Consider the following 18,943-nt stretch of genomic DNA (forward strand, 5'->3'; position numbering starts at 1 on the left):
ACATTTAGAATACATCATCAATATATTTAAAACATATTTTATTCATTGTTCTCTCAGAATTCAGAAGCCAAATAAAAAGACTGTATTTTGCAACTATTACTACAGGTATCTATTTACATAAAATATTGTAAAGAAGCAGCCATGAGAGCCAATTTGGGCTAGTGATTAAGACACCAGGCTAGAAATTGGGAGACTGTAAGTTCAAGTCCTGCCTTAGCGATAAAAGCCATCTTTCGAGCCAGTCACTCTCTCTCAGTTAAATGTAGAAGGCTGGGTCCAACTTTTTATTATGTCAATAAAATGGAAATCACCGCAGAAAAAAAATATTTTCTCCCTGACATGCCTTCCAAAGCTTCTCCAAAACTTGAAAGGCCACGTGGAATGCCATTGGCCACACATGGAAATACATAGGAAAAGAACAGCCCTATGACAAAAAGGTCTTGTCATGTGATCTTGATCCATTTCTCTTTCTTTTAAATCTTTTTCATAAAGTAGCTGCCATATCTCTAACCTGAGATAAAAAATGAATCAATGTACATTCTAAGTACAGAGTGTATTTAAAATAGTTGTTGTTTATTGTTAAAATGAAGATTTTTTTCCCCTGTAGCATATTCAAAGCCTTAACTTTTTATACACTATAGCATGCTCACTTTCATATTCAATGCAAATTAAGTAACTAAATATAGCACTCTTACCTATGGGGGTCTTTGGTGCTGGGTATTATATGGACACATTCCCTTTTGTAAAATGCTCTCTCTATCCATGACTTCTGAGCCTGAAAAGAAAGATGAATTTTGAAAAAAAGCTGTTATTAAATTTTAAAGAGCCATGAAGTATTTTAACAGATGCCCTGGAGCAGCAAAGCTCAGGGCTGGTGTTATGCTCTAATGCACACTAGTGCATTCCTTCCAGATGACAGGCGCCACACTCTATTAATATTAATGCCACACAATCTATAAAATATGATTAATGGAAATAAATGATAAATCAACATTCTCCAACTGATAAGAAAGGCCTTGATGCTGTGTTATTTTTCTGTTATGAATTCTATTTCTTAAAAAAAATCTGTTGTGCATAGTGGAATATTGAATATTTTTGCCCTTTAAAACAACTCAAGGCCATCAGAGGACCTTTATATTTCCTACATTCTGGCATATAAGTTTTAGACTGGAGCCTGGGAGCATAATTCATATAATTCATCACACAATTCATATGGCAAGTACTTGGAACACAGAATGTTAAATAATTAAGAAGAACACCCAGAAATGTAGGCATATAAAGTTGCAGGCAGGCTGAATTCTGGTGGGGAGATATTCTCAGCAAGCACTGTCAGCAGCTCAAAGTTTAAAAAATTATTTTTCCCTCCAGATTCACAACAATTATATATTCACACCTGTAAAGATAAATCTAGAGTAGGCACATATTTCTATTACAAATTTTAAAGCATTCTATATTAAAGGTTAATTAAATGTCAGTATCAACTTTGGCTGATCTGAAAGAAAAAGGGTGGTAGAATGGAAACTCCACACGCTATGTAAAACACCATTATCTTTATTTACATCAATCTGCTGTTTTCTACATTATATTCAGTTTTAATAAAAGGCATAACAGCTTTGGCAAAAAGGTCTGATTTCCCTCCTTCCTCTCCACAAGCTTCAGAACAGATTTGGAGGAACAGTGGAGGAATTCACAGGAAAAAGATGGCATGGATGGAGCAGTATGCTGATGGAACATAGGTGTCTGCAAGACAGACATGTGATTAAAATACTTTCTGACATTACAATGCAAACCATGTCATTTATGCATCGCATTCATCACTGGGATGTTAAAAGTGTGGGCTTTGCTCATGATGCCACAGTACATGTTATCTCATTTTTCCATCACCGTGACTATGTAGGGTCGCTCATGTGATTTGATTTTGATTTGATTTGATTTAATTTATATGCCACCCTTCTCCCTGAGGACTCAGGGTGGCTCACAACAATAAAAATTTAAAAACATAGAGTAAAAAATTTAAAAGAGAATTAAACAATAAATGCAAAATTATGAGACAATTTAACCCAGTAAATTAAAAACCGTAGTCAGTCCAGGCCCACTTGTTGGAACAACCAGGTCTTCAGGTCACGGCGGAAGGACCGAAGGTCAGGGGCCGTCCGCAGCTCTGGGGGTAGTTCATTCCAGAGGGTCGGCGTGCCCACAGAGAAGGCTCTCCCCCTGGGGGTCGCCAGCTGGCATTGCCTGGCCGACGGAACCCTGAGGAGGCCGACTCTGTGGGAGCAAACCGGGCGATGGGAGGTTGACAATGGCAGCAGGTGGTCTCGCAAGTACCCCGGGCCTAAGCCATGCAGGGCTTTAAAGGTTATTACCAGCACCTTGAATGTGGTAGAAGAACATCAAAATATAATAAATATATATTTCTCATTAATTACATTGTTAAAATCATTGGATATATAAGAAGTGACATAATAGATGATTGTTCATATAGCTCAGGTATAGCAAATCTACTGAGCCTGAAAGGGAGCAATATACCAAACCAAACGCACATATATACACATGCGCGCGCACACACACACAGACACACACAGAAAGAGAAAGAGAAAAAGATACCAATCTGGCATGAAATCATTTTCTCTATACTCTGAGTAGAAACTATTATCAGCCCTCATGCTACACTGATGAGAAATGCAAAAACAATAAAAGGCATGCATAATTTTAGTTTCTGTTTATACAAAGCCCTCATTTGAAAAAGAAGAAATTATGACTGGATTTTAACACTCAAGCCATGAATGGAAATTATTACTTTATAAGCCTTAAGAAGTTGTTTTAACAAATGTTCAAAACAGCTTACTGATATTTAAATTATTAATATATAATGTTAAATTAATATATAATTAATATATGTTATTCAAACATAAAATATATTTGACCATATAAACCAATTTAAAAATAAACTTTGGTCATAGGCCACTTACAAAATATAGATATGGGAAACATTGACAGTAAGAGAGCATATATGTTTAATAAATATAACAGTAATATTTACAGTGTAAGACAGGTGGAAACTTTAATAATTCAGATTCTAACCAAAGATTTAAGAATTATTAAGGTCGTGTTCAAGAATATAGGCAATTCCAAGCAGGGTAGATTTTTTGTAAAATTAGAATGTTGGACACATACTGAACCTGGAACTATTTATGTGCATTGATTTTATAATTGCCCCTTTCTTCTTTCAGATGTTAGCCTTATTTCCTTTGAACTTTGATAGAGCCTACTGAGTTCTGGATATTTTCCATTACTTCTTATATTTTAGCCTGAGGTTGGACACAGGGGTCTAGTACCTTTAGTGACTTTTAACTCTCATTTGGTAAAGAAAATGGATCCTTTTTTTACTGTTTTAACACTCTGTGATGAAATTGGATGCAAAAAATTCATCAGGTAGAACATTTATTTAGAGATCGAGCAAAACTTTTAATAGCCCATTTTTATTGTTATATATTTAAATAATGCAAAGTGTTTTAAAACTAATTTTAATAAAAATGAAATATGACTTGATTAATCAGGTTGCAACCCTTTGTGTATTAAATATAAACAACTGAAACCATTGATTTCTTAAATTTAGATGCTTTTCCTAGACATCCAAAACTGAGTAGGAAAAAACAGTTTAATGATTCACTTTTTTAATGCTACTCTTTAAATTCTTCTTTTATTCAACTTCATTTGCTTATTTATTTAGTTAAACTTTGGTTGATTAGAATCTTGAAAATAAAGAAAAAAAATACTGTTATGTACAGGTGTTCTTAAAAGGTAAGTTGGATTTACTTTTTGGAATATGGAACAAAATGAAATCAAATGTAAAACATTTTATAAAATCATCAGAAAAGCTAGCTGGTTAAACCAAACAATATCTGTGTAATCATGCCTTCTACTTTAAGCATCATCTAGCAGGGGAGACATGAATTTAATGGTTTGGTAGGCAGTGCTCAACTACATCAGGTCAAAAGAACAATAGTTATGACATTAACAAAAAATGATTACATTATTGTATGTGCTCCAATTTCGATGAAATATTAATGACAATCAGAAAAAATAATGAAAATATTTTAACATTCAATTGTGAAGTGTGAAAAATGTATCTTACCATTTACAACAATGCAAAAATAACCTTCTTAGATTTAAAATGTTTATCGCTATTTAGTTTGCCTCAGATTCGCTGCCAATAGCTTATTACTTATTAATATTTTTCTATACAATTGTAAAAGAAAATACTCTGCCCTCTTAACTGATTTATTACTGCACAAAAGATGAATTGCAAGAAAGATAATCACCAAAAACGAAGACGTGAAAATAAACCGCACTGCATGTCCAGGTCCTTTTTATAATTTAATCTTTGTACATTTTAGTTTTTATTATTTTAGCTTTAATTAATAAAACACAATGTTATATTAAACATTATATCATTTGAGTGAATATGGTTTCAACATTATTTTGTTATTAAGACTAACAACAACAATAACAAAACCACAATAATAATATTTACCTTTTGTTCCACATTGAGTCTGTCTTGTGCTCTCTCTGATCTATTTGTGCTGTCTAAATTTCACTGTGGCTGGTCATTCTACAAATACTAATGCCCCATGACTGCCCACCAGACAAGTTTTTTCATTCCAGTTTTGACCATGAGATGTTAAAGTAAGCAATGAACTTGCGCCCATTAGCTACTTGGAATGTCCTGTCATGGGATTAGCCTCATTAAGAGCTCAACAGAGATTCACTCACAGCCTCCAAATACTGCCTAAATTTGAAGAACTAATCTAGTGCCAAAAAAACCCCCGTAACCAATAAGCAAAAGATAGCCGGAGATTTTGGATTTAACTGGCACAAGCCCTGACAAGCTAATTGGATGGATTTTCTTCTTTCTCTCTTTTTTCATTTCCACAAAAGGTCTTGTGCAATTGCGATATGGTGTTCTGAGTTCTGAAAGTTCAACTCAGAAAAACAAATCCTTCAAAAGAAACAGTGTATTAAACTGGAAAAGATCTGAAAGTACATGGGATATTTATAATCTTCCAAGAATGAAGATTAAAGTGCGCTTGTTTGACAACTGCTGGGAATCTTATGAACTAAAATATATACTATAGTTCATTAACAAGAGTATTTACCAAAAGAGATGGAATTTGCAATGCCTTTCAGCAGTCTTTAAATACAGTGAAGAAATAAATTAAAATGTAAAACTCTTAATTTACAGAAACACATAGGTAAATTAAAATTTAGGGACTGATTTTCTTAGATTCTCACAAGAGCAAAGTAAGTCATGAAATAATAAAGGTAGACAATGACAAATTAAAAAAACTTATAGAGAAAAACTATCACCTTCTATGCAGCATTTTGGGATTTTTGTACAAGAAAGATTATTCTGTACTTATTCAAAGGTTACCCTCACACTTTGCAGATACTTCTTAATGATTGCAGTCTTTTGTACTAAATTTTATATTTTTCCAAGAGTTGTATTTCTCCAGAGTAGCTCTTGGGGGTGTGGTGGGGGTAGAAGAGAAAAGAATGCTCTTTGCATACCTTCATTCTCAGACAAAAGCATTTTGCTTCTCTTTTAAGGGAACTTCTCTAAAGATTTTGAAAATGACTTGTATTCATTCACACCTATTTAAAACAAAATAATCTATGATACTGTTATGTTAAAACAACATGTCTAGAATAAATTCATAGTTGAGATTTTACAATGTTTTCAAGGAATAGGAAAGGATGTCTTCAGACAGTGACCTCATTTTTAAGATTATCAATGGACATAAGAAATATAACAAAACTGGGGTGCCAAACTTTGCAAAGAGGGTAGTGAAAAATTATAGGCTTAAGGCTTTGGGGTTGTCGTTTTTTTCAGTTGGGATTTGGTACTTTGTATTTCTTTTTGTAACAAATGCTGCTGATAACATAATTTCACACTTAGTAGTTTAAAATAAATCATGCCACATGTTTTAAGAAGAAACGGCAGTATTCTGAGTCTTTTTTCCTCACTGTTCAATTGATTTAGAGCAGATTTGCCTATTTTGCCTCACCACAACCTTGTAAAGTAGACTGAGTTGAAGACAAGTGTTATAAGCTACATAGAGTTTGGATTTAGCTCTCCCTGAATTGGCTAGGAAAAGTTACAAATAATTCTTGACTTATGACCACAAATTGATACCATACATCTTGTAGGTTATTGTATTCATAAGTTGAGGCATCCATGTGACTGGTCCAGTTTTTTCAACATTTTTCATAGCATTTAAATGAATCATTGTGGTTGTTAAGCATATGCCGAACCCATTCTTCTGAAGGGGTGCAAATTGGCAAAAATGACACAAATCATGATCACATGATGGAGAGACACTGCAACCGGTTGTAAATGTGAGTTGGTTGCCAAGCAGCTGAAATGCAGTCACATGACCAAAGGGGAAACGTGATATTTTACAACAGCTGGAAGTGCTTTAGGGGCCACAAAGGACCTGTTCCAAGACCATTATAATCCGAGGACTATCTGTATATCTATTTCAGGACAACAGAAATACATCTTTTCTCTATTATGTTGGATGAGTCCAAGAATTAAGAAATTTGGGTAAAAACTGCAAATTGCAAGCACAATTTCCATAGCAGCCAATGTGAATCTTCATAGACAATATTATTGTGCTTTGCTTTTCTCTGTGGTCAATTCCAAATGGTTGGGAAAAAAAGATTTGAGATGAAAGATTGAGTGCAGGCAGCTAACAAGGAATTTCCTTTGGTAATCCCATTTTGTTGAAGAATTTAGGTCTGATTTACTTATATATGTATTCACTGAAGGATGTCTTTAACACAATGTTCTTCCTTGTTATTATATGAGATTAGTGTATGTGAGATAGCAAGGATACATGTGAATGGGTATATAGTTAACTAAGCCCCAGAGGTTTAAATGAGGCAATTGATCACATATACTGTATTGATTATATATATATTCTATTAATATATATATGCAGTATCTTAAAACTTGTTTTGCAGCTCCGTTATAGGACCCAGACTGAGGACCCAGATTGTTGGGGGCAATTAAGCTGACTTTGTAATAATGCCGCTTGGGGGTGTGTGTGTGAAAGCCCTAATAAGCAGGCATATACATAGAATGAAGGCTACTGCTAAGCTTGTAAGCCGCCCTGAGTCTTCGGAGAAGGGCGGGATATAAATGGAATTAAAATAAAATAAAATAAAAAAATAGCATGATCCCTAGGATAATTAGATATTTAAATATTTTGCAAGAAATTTAGTTCAGCTCCCTTTAAGGTCATTGTAATGTATCTCAGATACAATTCATTTGATTAGATTAGACCATCCTTTACTGTCTGGTAACGTATGAAAAAGTAAAGTTTGCTTGGTTTTGGCTTGGAGCTTGATGAATGTGCATCAAAGCAGTCAGTGACACTGGCATTCACTGAGGGGACACAAATGACAAAATGGGTGTCATGATGTCCTAAATGTAAAAGATTATAAGAAGTCATTTTGACACAAACTTTGTTTGTTGAGGAAGCTCACAATCAGCCACAAAATGTTTAGGTCTCATAAAATGTTATCTGCTAATTTTGATTTCTAAAGGTGTTATCAACCTTGGTGTCTATTTTCATTTCTAAGAAATACCTCCTATTTTCCGAAGCTTGTTTGTTTTTATATGTATAATATTAAAATTATTCACCAATGTATGGTAAAATAAATAAATTAAAATGAAATGAAATGAAATAATTAGAATCAGAGAGTGGCCTCTACATAATAGATATGTCATATCTATTATGACATATATGTCACTATTTTCTGTAATTCCACAAAATACCACAAAACCTTGAATGTACTGGCTGTGACAATGAGTTACTAGTGTTTATTTACCAAGAAGACTACGTAAATTTGCAGGAGCTGTTTGATACAGAGTCAAACCACTGGCTAATGCAGTGAATGAAAATGATCGGTAGTGAGTCCCAGGTATCTGAACCTTCCAATTCTTTGTAATGTTTCAGTATGGACTCTGTCACAGAACTATAGCTCCATACCCTTAGAACTGAAGGACAGGTTTGAATATAAAACAGTAATTTTTATATTCAGCAGTGTTTAACTTCTAACTGCAGTTACCTGGCTGATCTAGATCAAATAAGTTAATGTAAATCATGGTGCACTAAGGAAGAAGCATTTCTATACCTAATAAGAGGAACAAGTTATTTCTTCATTCCTTTCTCTGTTCTTCTTTTCCATTTTGTCTCCAGCAGGCGTTTGGCTTTACTTCCTACAGAGCAATATAATTGCACCTGAAAATAATACAGCTCAAAACTGTAGGAGCAGAGCCAAACTGTATATAAGTACAAGCATATTTTTGTGGGGCCATTTCCACCAGTAATGTAACATTGCAGAGAATGGATTAATGTTTGCCAAAAAAAAGTAAACGTTCTTTATGCTTTTCATAAGATGTATTGCTGCAAGAATTACAATTAAACCTGTATCTGTTCTCATAGCCTGACTGCTAGCAAGAATAGTTGCCAATAGCTCTTTGAACGCAATGAATATAAAAAACAATGAAGTATTTCATTATCACCATAGTGATACTTTTGAAGTACAATAATAAAGAATTTAGGGAAAACCCAAAGAAAGGTTCCCAAGGGTCTATAATTCAGATAACCCTATAACACTGATTATTCTTCTTGAGGCTATAAATAGCCCAGAAACCTTCAAACTAGTAATTCAATAATGTTAAGTATTTTTATATTTATGACTAATTCATACTATCCTAATAGCTTCTGATTTAGAGGAATCGTTTATTTTATGAATGCTGGACATTAAATATGTATGCATTTTCTATGCTCTGTGCTCAACTATTAACATCCTTATCTAAGTTTTATGAAGTTTGGCTCAAACTTTTATCCTCCTCTATGCCATGACATTAAAGGGTTAACAGGAGCACAAATGAAAGTTATGATCAACCCCCTTGTCAGACAAGAAATTAACAGCCGTGAAAAATGGCAATTCTTTTTGCCAGCAGCCTGGATTATTGAGATAGCTGATATCAGAAAGATTAGTTTATGGTAGTTCTTACTTGACTACAGTGATATATGGGCTAACATTACAGTCCTATTAAATAACTTCACAGTGCTAGTTCCTTGCACAGTAAATTAAGGGAATTCTAATGTAGCATGCAAATTAGAAATATATGCTGTCAGGATGAAACCCCAATATTCATTTTCATACTCTATGATTAAAAAAAACATATGGACATCAGTGGCAAATCTGATTAAAAACTATAGCATGTATCACGTGTCTTTCTTTTTGGGAGAGGCAGAATTGTATAAAACAAGTTCCCCAATCTTTTGGGATTGGCAGCCTCAAGTGGGGGAATGAGTGGGGCAATAAGCACTCTCATGAGTGGACCACAAGCACTCGTGATGCTTGGGGTGACACAGATGTTGGTGTGTGGGGCTGCAAATGTCTATGACGCTCATGCATGTAGGACCCCAAATGCCCGTGATGCTCATGGCAACACTTGCGCGAGTGGGGCTGTGAATGCCCGTGGCGATGCTCACACAAATGGGGTTTTGCACTTGTGCAAATACACGTGAACTGGCCAATAGGCTGCAGCCCGGTAGTGGGCCGAGGCCCACAGCTTGGGGACCCCTGGTATAAAATACGCAAATACAGACAATCTGGTATTCAACACATAGTTGACTAGGATCTGCTTCCAGGATCTAACACTTTCCTCAGAAGCAAATAATATGGGTGCTGTTTCAAATATAATTTAACCTGATCAAAGTATACACTGTTTAATTCAAGTAAACTATTCTCATTGGTTTAGCACAGATAGACCAATAGACCATAGGGGAAAATGTCATATGCATTCTAGACTAGGTGAAGTAGCCGAAGGACCACTCGGGACGACAGGCTAGTAACAACAGGTTTATTTAAGAGCAAGGCAAACTTAGAATAACTTGTCCGGCTTTTATAGCCGGCAGCTGGTAGCGAGGACCAATCAGCGTTGTTCATTTTGGCGCCCTGTCAGGCAGGGACCAATCCGCGTCGTCTTTTGTTGACAGCTCCGGCTTCCGCGTGTCTTGGTGTTTTGACAGCCGCGAGCTGTCAGTGGTTGTGCCTGCGCTGTACGGTGGACGCTTTGACAGCTCAGGCTTCTTCGTAGTCCGGCGTTTGACAGCCGCGAGCTGTCAGTGGTGGCGCCTGCGCGGTGCGAGGAACTTTGACAGCTGTCAAAGTTCCCGCGTGTTTTCCTGTCAGGCTGCTTTTAGTTTCTACCCTTTGTTGCTGCCGTATTATTAGAACTGTTAACATCTATACCTATCTATTACAGAATTGTTTACATATATAACACACCCCTTACCCCTCCCCTGGTGCGTTTCCGTCCTCTTGGATGTTTGAACCTGCCCACTGATAGTCTTTTAGGTAGGTGGGTGGTCTCCGATTCCTGGTCGAGCGGCGAAGGGGTGGAGGTTGGTCTGGTTCCGGATCTTCGTTTTGGTGTTCTTCTTCCTGGTTTGGGATAGGCAGCATTTCCGGTGGGGGCTGTATGCTGGCGTTGGTTGGTTGCTCAGAACGGTGTGGTGGTTGTCTGGGTCTGAGCTGATCAATATGGCGGCGAATGTTGCCCTGTGCTTGCGTAGCTATAAGGTATGATATGGGCCCTGTTTGTTTTATTACTGTCCCTTGGACCCACTTGTTTTTATCTGTGTATGATCGTGCCCAAATCAATTGACCTGGGGTGAGTGTGCGGCCGGGGTGGGGGTGTTGTTTTTCTTCTGGATACGTGTCCGGGTGCAGTCTGTCCAGACGTGTTATTAGCCTTCTCCCCCATCTTAATTCCGCCGGTGATTTGCCGGTCGTGGAGCATGGTGTTGTGTGTTGTGCTAAGAGGAACTGGCTGAGGCGCCTCTGCCAGTTTCCTTTAACGAATTTTTTTAATGCTTCTTTTGTGGATCGTACCATAATTTCAGCCATTCCGTTTGACGATGGGTGGAACGGCGCCGACGTGACCAGCCTAATACAATTCTTCATAGCGAAGATCTGAAATTCACGAGAAGTGAATTGAGGTCCGTTGTCAGAAACTATGGTGTCAGGTAGGCCGTGGGTAGCGAATATTTTTCGTAAAGCTTGAATAGTGGCTTGGGACGTTGTTTTTCTAAGGGGTGTGACTTCCAGCCATTTTGAGTGGCTGTCTACTACAATTAAGAAACTTTGGCCTTGGATGGGTCCAGCAAAATCTATATGTATACGTGACCAAGGGTTTCTGGTAGTCTCCCATTTATGGATTGGAGCCTGGGGTGGTTCATTCCTGGTCTCTTGACAGGCATAACACCCCCCCACATACTTTTCTATTTGTTTATCTATGCCCGGCCACCACACATAACTTCTAGCCATCGCCTTCATTTTTACAATTCCAGGGTGTCCTTCGTGTAAAATTTGTAATGTTTGGTCTATGTTTTTCTCTGGTATGATAACCCTATTTCCCCACAGCAGGCATCCTCTATGTGTTGAGATCTCATTTTTTCTGTTAAAATAAGGTTGGAATTGAGGTTGTGGATTTTGAGCTGGCCATCCTGTTGTGGCCCATTTGAGGATTCTGGCAAGTATTTTATCTTTGGCAGAATTATTAGCTATGATGTTTGCAGTCAGGGGGCATTCTGGAAGTTGGGAGATTGCTAAAATCTGGCTGGCTGGGGCTGGGTCTGAGTCCCTGGTTTGTATGGGCAGTCTGCTGAGGCAGTCAGCATGTCCCAATTCTTTACCTGGTTTATGTATTAGTTGATAGGAATAGGCTGCTAAGAAGGTTGACCATCTTAGCATTCTCGGGGAGAGTATTTGTGGGGTAGTTTTATTCCACGTGAATATGCCTAGCAGGGGTTTGTGATCTGTAATTATGGTAAATGGTCTTCCATATAGGTAATCGTGAAATTTTTTGACCCCTGCTACTATTGCTAGGTCTTCCCTGTCAATTTGGGCATAGTTTCTTTCAGCTTTGGTTAGAGTGCGTGAATAGAAGGCTATGGGTCTTTGTGTGCCGTCCTTGAATATGTGACTTAAGACAGCCCCGATCCCATAGGGAGAGGCATCGCAAGCGATGCATATTGGGGTGTCCTCCCTGAAAAGAGTGATAGTTGAACTGTGACAGATAATCTTTTTTAACGATTGGAAGCTACTCTCATGCTCTTTGGTCCAGGACCAAGTTGTACCCTTGTCTAGGAGTCTATGCAGAGGCTCCGCAATAGTGGCCTTATGGGGGATGAAGGCATGGTAAAAGTTTAACAATCCTAAAAAGGATTGCAGCTCTTGTTTGTTCCTAGGACTGGGTGCGGTCTGAATAGCCTGCAGTTTTTCTGAGGTGGGGTGAATGCCCTGGCTATCTATTTTGTACCCTAGGAATTCAGTGGATGTAACTCCAATAGAGCACTTTTCCCGCTTAAGTTTGAGGCCGGCTTCTCTGAGCCGGCTCAGCACAGCTGACAGCCTGTCAGCTAAGTTTGCTTCGTTTTCTCCGGCGATGAGAACATCGTCGAAATAGGGGCAGACCCCGGGTATTCCCTTCAGGGTCTTCTCCATGATACCCTGAAATATACCCGGGGCCGCCGATATGCCAAATTGGAGCCTCTTTACCTTAAAGGCACCGCGGTGGGTGACGATTGTCTGGGCCTCCGCAGTGTCTTCAGTGACAGGCAGCTGTAAATACGCCTGTGTGAGATCAAGCTTGGCGAAAAGGGCGCCAGAGCGGATGGAAGCAAATACGTCCCTTACCGCTGGCACCGGGTAGGCATGGGGGCTGAGGGCTAAGTTGACTGTCGCTTTATAATCAGCGCACAGTCTTACTTCCCCGTTAGGTTTGATTGGAGTGACGATAGGGGTCTCCCAGGTTCCCCCTTCTGTTGGCTCCAGTACCCCTAGTCCTACGAGGCGATCAAGTTCGTTTTCGATTTTTTCCTTAAGGGCAAAAGGTACCCTCCTGGCTCTTATCTTAACTGGTTGGATTGCAGGGTTTAGCTGTAAGGAGATGGGGGGGCCCGTGTATTTCCCTAAAGTGCCGTCGAAAACGTCGGCGAACTTATCGCAAACGGCTTCTAGGCTGGGCGTTAGGATGGTGTTAACCCCCGTTAAAGCGATACCTAGTGGGCTGAACCAGTTTAGTCCTATCAAATTGGTACGGTTCCCTGGTGTAACTAAAACCTCCAGGGGACCCTTGAACCCCTTGTACTGCACTACGACCTTGGCTTTTCCTTCCAACGGAATGGGGGTTTTCTGGAAGTCAGCTAGGTGTACCTGAGTTTGTTTCAGGGGAATTTGTCCCCGGCCCTTCTGACAGATCTCCTGATAGGTTATCAGAGAAATTAAGGAAACTGCCGACCCAGAATCTACTTCCATGTGGCAGGGCACCCCCTGAATTCTGACCCAGACCTTAACCTTGGAGCTTATGCTGTTTACTCTGTCCACTGTCTCTACCAGGGGCCCTGGGTGGGGTTTTCTGCTGGCCTGGTCTGCTGGCCTACCTGGGGGGTTTGCCTCCACCTCATTGATGTTGTCCCGGCCCTTGCTGCGGCACACCGGCTTGATGTGGCCAGTCTTCCCACAATTGTGGCATTTCGCGTTCCTAAAGCGGCAGCTTCCTCGGGCATGATTGCCCCCGCAGCTGGCACAGGCAGCTCGTTGCTCGTAACGCGGCGGCGGCGGTGGAGGGTTCCTGGGTCCCCGGCGGTCCGACGTTTTTCCCCTTCTTGGCTGTCGGTGCTCCATTCGGCGCTGCAGGGCTTCTCCGTCGGTGAAATCCACCGATTCTCCGCTGTCGCTGAAGGCTGCGCTTTCCTGGTAGACGGTCGCGGGGGTCTCCGGGGTCGTGTTGGTCGGTTTCTTCTTGTGGCTGTGTTCGTATGCCATGATTTCCCTGGTCAGCTCGGCCAGGTTCATGTCGGGTTTGGACGTCAGTTTTTTTTGTAGCTTCTCGTCCCTCAGACCAATCACCACCTGGTCTCTGATGCGGTCTTCCAGGTCGGGAAAACAGCAGTTCCTAGCGGCGTGTCTGACCCCGGCGATGAATTCGTTGGCGGGCTCGTCCTGCCGTTGTTTCTTTTGTGCGAATTGCACCCGCCAGTACAGTTCTGATCGAGCCGGCATGTAGTATTTGCTCAGCTGGTCCACCAAGTCCGCGTAGGAGACTTCAGTGATGGGCACTGGGCTGAACAACCCAACGGCTGCATCGTACACCGGGGGCCCGCTGATGTACAGCAGAGCGGCGGCCTTTGCTCGGTCGTCAGTGATCTTACTGACGAGGAGGAATCCCTCGACTTGGCCGAGGTGTGATTGCCATCTCTCGGGATGGCGAGTATCAAACTCCCTCACACGGCCGAAGTTTGCCATGTCGTCCGGTCCTGGGTTGCTCCGATGGAAGTTAAAACTTCCGTGACAGCTCTTGCCGGGAACTCCTTTCCTCGGCCGTGACTTCAGCTCCGGAGCGATCCCACCTTCGTCGCCAGTGAAGTAGCCGAAGGACCACTCGGGACGACAGGCTAGTAACAACAGGTTTATTTAAGAGCAAGGCAAACTTAGAATAACTTGTCCGGCTTTTATAGCCGGCAGCTGGTAGCGAGGACCAATCAGCGTTGTTCATTTTGGCGCCCTGTCAGGCAGGGACCAATCCGCGTCGTCTTTTGTTGACAGCTCCGGCTTCCGCATGTCTTGGTGTTTTGACAGCCACGAGCTGTCAGTGGTTGCGCCTGCGCTGTACGGTGGACGCTTTGACAGCTCAGGCTTCTTCGTAGTCCGGCGTTTGACAGCCGCGAGCTGTCAGTGGTGGCGCCTGCGCGGTGCGAGGAACTTTGACAGCTGTCAAAGTTCCCACGTATTTTCCTGTCAGGCTGCTTTTAGTTTCTACCCTTTGTTGCTGCCGTATTATTAGAACTGTTAACATCTATACCTATCTATTACAGAATTGTTTACATATATAACACACTAGGGGTCTCTAACCCCTGGTCCGTGGATCAGTACCAGGCTGCGGCACGCCGGCAACTGGGCTGCACAAACAAAGCCCCATCCTTGGGATGCAGGCAGCACACAAAACCACATCCCCTCTGGTCCATGGAAAAACCTCTCTCCACGGAACCGGTCCCTGGTGCCCAAAAGTTCTAGAAAAACTCTAGCATTTTCCATCATTACAGTCTTATCATGCCTAATCAAAAAACATCTGGAGGATAGGAACTCAGGGCAACAATACTGCTTTTATCATTCATATGCATTATAGCTGAATCGAGATTATGCTTTTTACAACTTGATATATCATCGATATGTTAGCAATATCATGTAAAGATTTGTTGACATATTTATTAAAAAAAGTATTTTTAAACAATGGCATATTAAAATCTCTCTCAAGATGAGAAGGACAATCCCTAAATTTAATAAATACATAAAACAACTTACATGCATTTGTAATATGAAATACTTGTTCAGCCTTTGAAAATAAAAAAAAAATATTGTCTAGAACTACAATAATCATAACCGCAACCCTAAACATAAATAGGTAATGATTAAGTTGATATGTAACAACTTTATGCAACTATCATAGCATGATGATAGTTGGATATTTAATGTGTAATTTATTTGTTTTAACAAGAAAAAATAACAGTAATTTGTTCCTGGGTGTCAAATACTCCATGGGGGAGGGCAGGGTAAAAGGTAACGTATAATAAAATGTGCATTCTAACACAAACTCCATAGATTTTGTGCTTACGTCCCAGGCAAGTACTTAAAATATGGACTTGCACTGTGATGTCACAACTCATATTTTACTATTTTGATGGAATCTTGGTTAGCTGTGGATCTGAAAAGCAATTCTTTACATTTCTTTACTATTAAAAAAAAGGACTGCAGTCATCAGGAAACAATTCAGTATTAAAATGAAAACAATTCCTGGTATATTAGGTTGACAGAAAAGAATTGCTATGACATATGCTAAGCAAAATAACAATAGTTATGCTGTATTTCAGAGAGTACCGTATTTTCCGGCGTATAAGACGACCCGGCGTATAAGACGACCCCCGACTTTTAAGAAGATTTTCAAGGTTTTTCGTCTTATACGCCGGAAAATACTTACATGCCAGTTGCCAAGTGTCCGACACAAGCCCGATTCAGCCCCGTCTGATGCAGATGGTGCAAAGCCTCCCTTTTGAAGCCCAAAGGGGCTTTTCCTTCCACCCACCCATTTGAGAGCACATTTGCAGACGGAGCAGCCGCACGTCTGGAGCCAAGCCCCGCCCAGGAGGCGGTCAGCCAGGTGGGCTCGGAAGACGCGCTGGAGAGCCGGGCTTGGGGCGGCCATGCCGAGGCCGGCTGGCGAGGGCCGCTGCGTGGTCTGTGGGTGAGAGGGGCGCCAGGCCCGCCAGAAGTCCCCGGACGTTCCTGGAGCTTAGAACGGCCTGGCGGTGGGTGGGCGCTCCCTCCCCAGGGGGGATGCAGGGGAGGTGTCCTGCGGGGGGGCGGTGCAACCACCCCACCAGTGCCTGGGGTCCAGCTCCACCCCACGGAAGGCGGCTCTCGGGCCCCTGCGGGGAAGAGGGTCTGCTGGGGGGGCTCTTGCCTTCGAGCTCTGGCCGGGAGGACGCCTCTCAGCCCAGGAGGCTCTTCTCAGGGGAGGGCGCGGGGGACACGCAAAAGGGGCCGTTTCACCTGAGGGCTCCTAGGCCTTGTGGGGGGCGGCGAGGGGGGCAACTTTTGCCAATTGCACCTGCACATACAAGACCAGCAAAGGCGAGAGCGGAGGGCCGCCCTGCCCTCCCTGTCCGTCGCAGAGGAGGCGAAGGCCCGACTGGCCCCGCCGGCCCTCCCGCTGCTCCCGTGCTTCTGCCGGCCCCCGAGGCGTAGCGTCTCCCGAGCGGCAGGCAGCACCGGAGGGCAGCCGCCACCCCGCCACGGCCGGTGCCCCTCCTGCTTCCCCCCAGGCCTTTAACTTCTCCCATTGGGCGTAGGGTGGGGCAGCTCCGCCCGCAGCCTCTTTTTTAGAACTCATGTGCCGCTTCCCTCTCACTGTCGGCCGAGGCACGCTCGGCCCGGGATCCCGATCCCTCTTCCCGACCGGCTTCCCGCCCTGCCCCTCATGGAGCTGAACTGGGCGTGCAGCCTCTCGGTGTGGCTGCTTTTCCTGGGCAGCCTGGCGGTGCGGCTTCTGCGCTTGGACCTGTTGCTGTGCCGGCGGCTGCTGCTGCGCGTGAGGCTGCTGGCCGTCCTGCAGGCGCTGGGCCAGGCCGTCCTGCCACTGCCCATCAGCGCCGCACTCATGGCGGCTGCCTGCTGGCTCGTCTCGGCCAGCACCGCCCGGCGGAAGCGCATCCCCGTGGGGGGAGAGCGGTGCTGGTGACAGGTGAGTCCGGCGGGCGTGAGGCCCTCCCCTCGGGCCAAGAGCCAACGGGTAGTGCCGCCTTCGCGTGGGGAGAGCCGCTCAACGCTCCCGCCCAGCCGTGTCCCGGAGCCGCGCCGGAGATAGCTCGGTTGCGCGGAGCGGCCCGGCTTTGCAAGAACGGGGACACTCGACTGATTTGGTTTTTTTCCAGCATATAAAACGACCTGGCGTATAAGACAACCCCCCAACTTTTGAGAAGATTTTCATGGGTTAAAAAGTCGTCTTATACGCCGGAAAATACGGTATTTTGGTAGTCTGTAACAAAGAATCTTTCAAGTTCAATGACTATATCCAGAATGTAGTCAAGCTCTCTCACATGGGTGTCAAACTCGCCACGTCATGTGATGTGTTGCGACATATCGCGACTATTTTTGCATTGCCGGCAATAAGTGGGTATGGCTTCGGTATGATGAAACCGGCCCGCAGGCCGGCAATTTGACACCCCTGCTCTATCACAAACCAACTATGTTCTTAAGATTATATGCAAGAAATAGGAATGTGTGTGATTTCTCACCTATGCATCTAATTTCTGAGGAATTTAGTCATCATCTGGTGAACAAAATCGGTCAGATCCGGACCGGTTTGGACTCTGACTGGGCAGATTCTGGCATGGAGGAATCAAGCGGTCTTGAGCATGTTATCTGGACTGAATTCGACCCTGTTTCCCCCGATGACATGGACAGGATTATGAGGAGACTGAGTTCCACCACTTGCTTACTGGACCCGTGCCCCTCCTGGCTGGTTTATGCAGCTCGGGAGGAGACACGAGGCTGGTTCCAAGCAGTAATAACTGCTTCCTTGAAGGAGGGTATCTTCCCCGCTGCCTTGAAGGAGGCGGTGGTGAGGCCCCTCCTCAAGAAGCCTGCCCTGGGCCCGGCTGTTTTAAATAACTATCGTCCGGTCTCCAACCTTTGCTTTTTGGCAAAGGTTGTTGAGAGTGTGGTGGCGCATCAGCTTCCTCTGTTCCTGGAGGTAACTGATTATCTGGACCCGTACCAATCGGGTTTCAGGCCTGGGTACAGCACGGAGACGGCATTGGTCGCACTGGTGAATGATCTCTGGCGGGCTCGGGACAGGGGATGTTCCTCTGTCCTAGTCCTATTAGATCTCTCAGCGGCTTTCGATACAATCGACCATGGTATCCTACTGCAGCGTCTCAGTGGGTTGGGAGTGGGAGGCACCGTTTTACGGTGGTTCTCTTCCTACCTCCTGGGCCGCTCGCAGTCGGTGTTGACAGGAGGGCAGAGGTCCGCCCCAAGGTCTCTCATTTGTGGAGTCCCTCAGGGGTCGGTCCTCTCTCCCCTCCTGTTCAACATCTATATGAAACTGCTGGGCGAGCTCATTTGTGGTTTCGGGGTAGGGTATCATCAGTACGCTGATGATACCCAACTTTTTCTTTCCACCCCGAACCAACCCAGTGATGCACTCAACGTGATGTCCCGTTGCCTGGAAGCGGTCCGGGTTTGGATGGGGAGAAATAGGCTTCGACTCAATCTTGCCAAGACTGAGTGGCTG

The 18,943-nt window shown here is 43.0% G+C and overlaps 1 protein-coding gene across 1 annotated transcript in view; it reads right to left on the reverse strand.

Moving 5' to 3' along the window:
• Positions 1-18,943, reverse strand: part of LOC310634304 (transient receptor potential cation channel subfamily M member 3-like) — a gene marked incomplete at both ends in the record, with an annotated part of 259,008 nt that overhangs the window by 35,691 nt on the left and 204,374 nt on the right. The window contains one exon of the mRNA XM_083352565.1: positions 696-775. Within this exon, the coding sequence (XP_083208691.1) occupies positions 696-775 (80 nt within the window). The remainder of the gene's footprint in view (positions 1-695; positions 776-18,943) is intronic.

Source organism: Vipera ursinii (genome assembly GCF_947247035.1).
Source record: "Vipera ursinii genome assembly, chromosome: 2".
Taxonomy (NCBI): Eukaryota; Metazoa; Chordata; class Lepidosauria; order Squamata; family Viperidae; genus Vipera; species Vipera ursinii.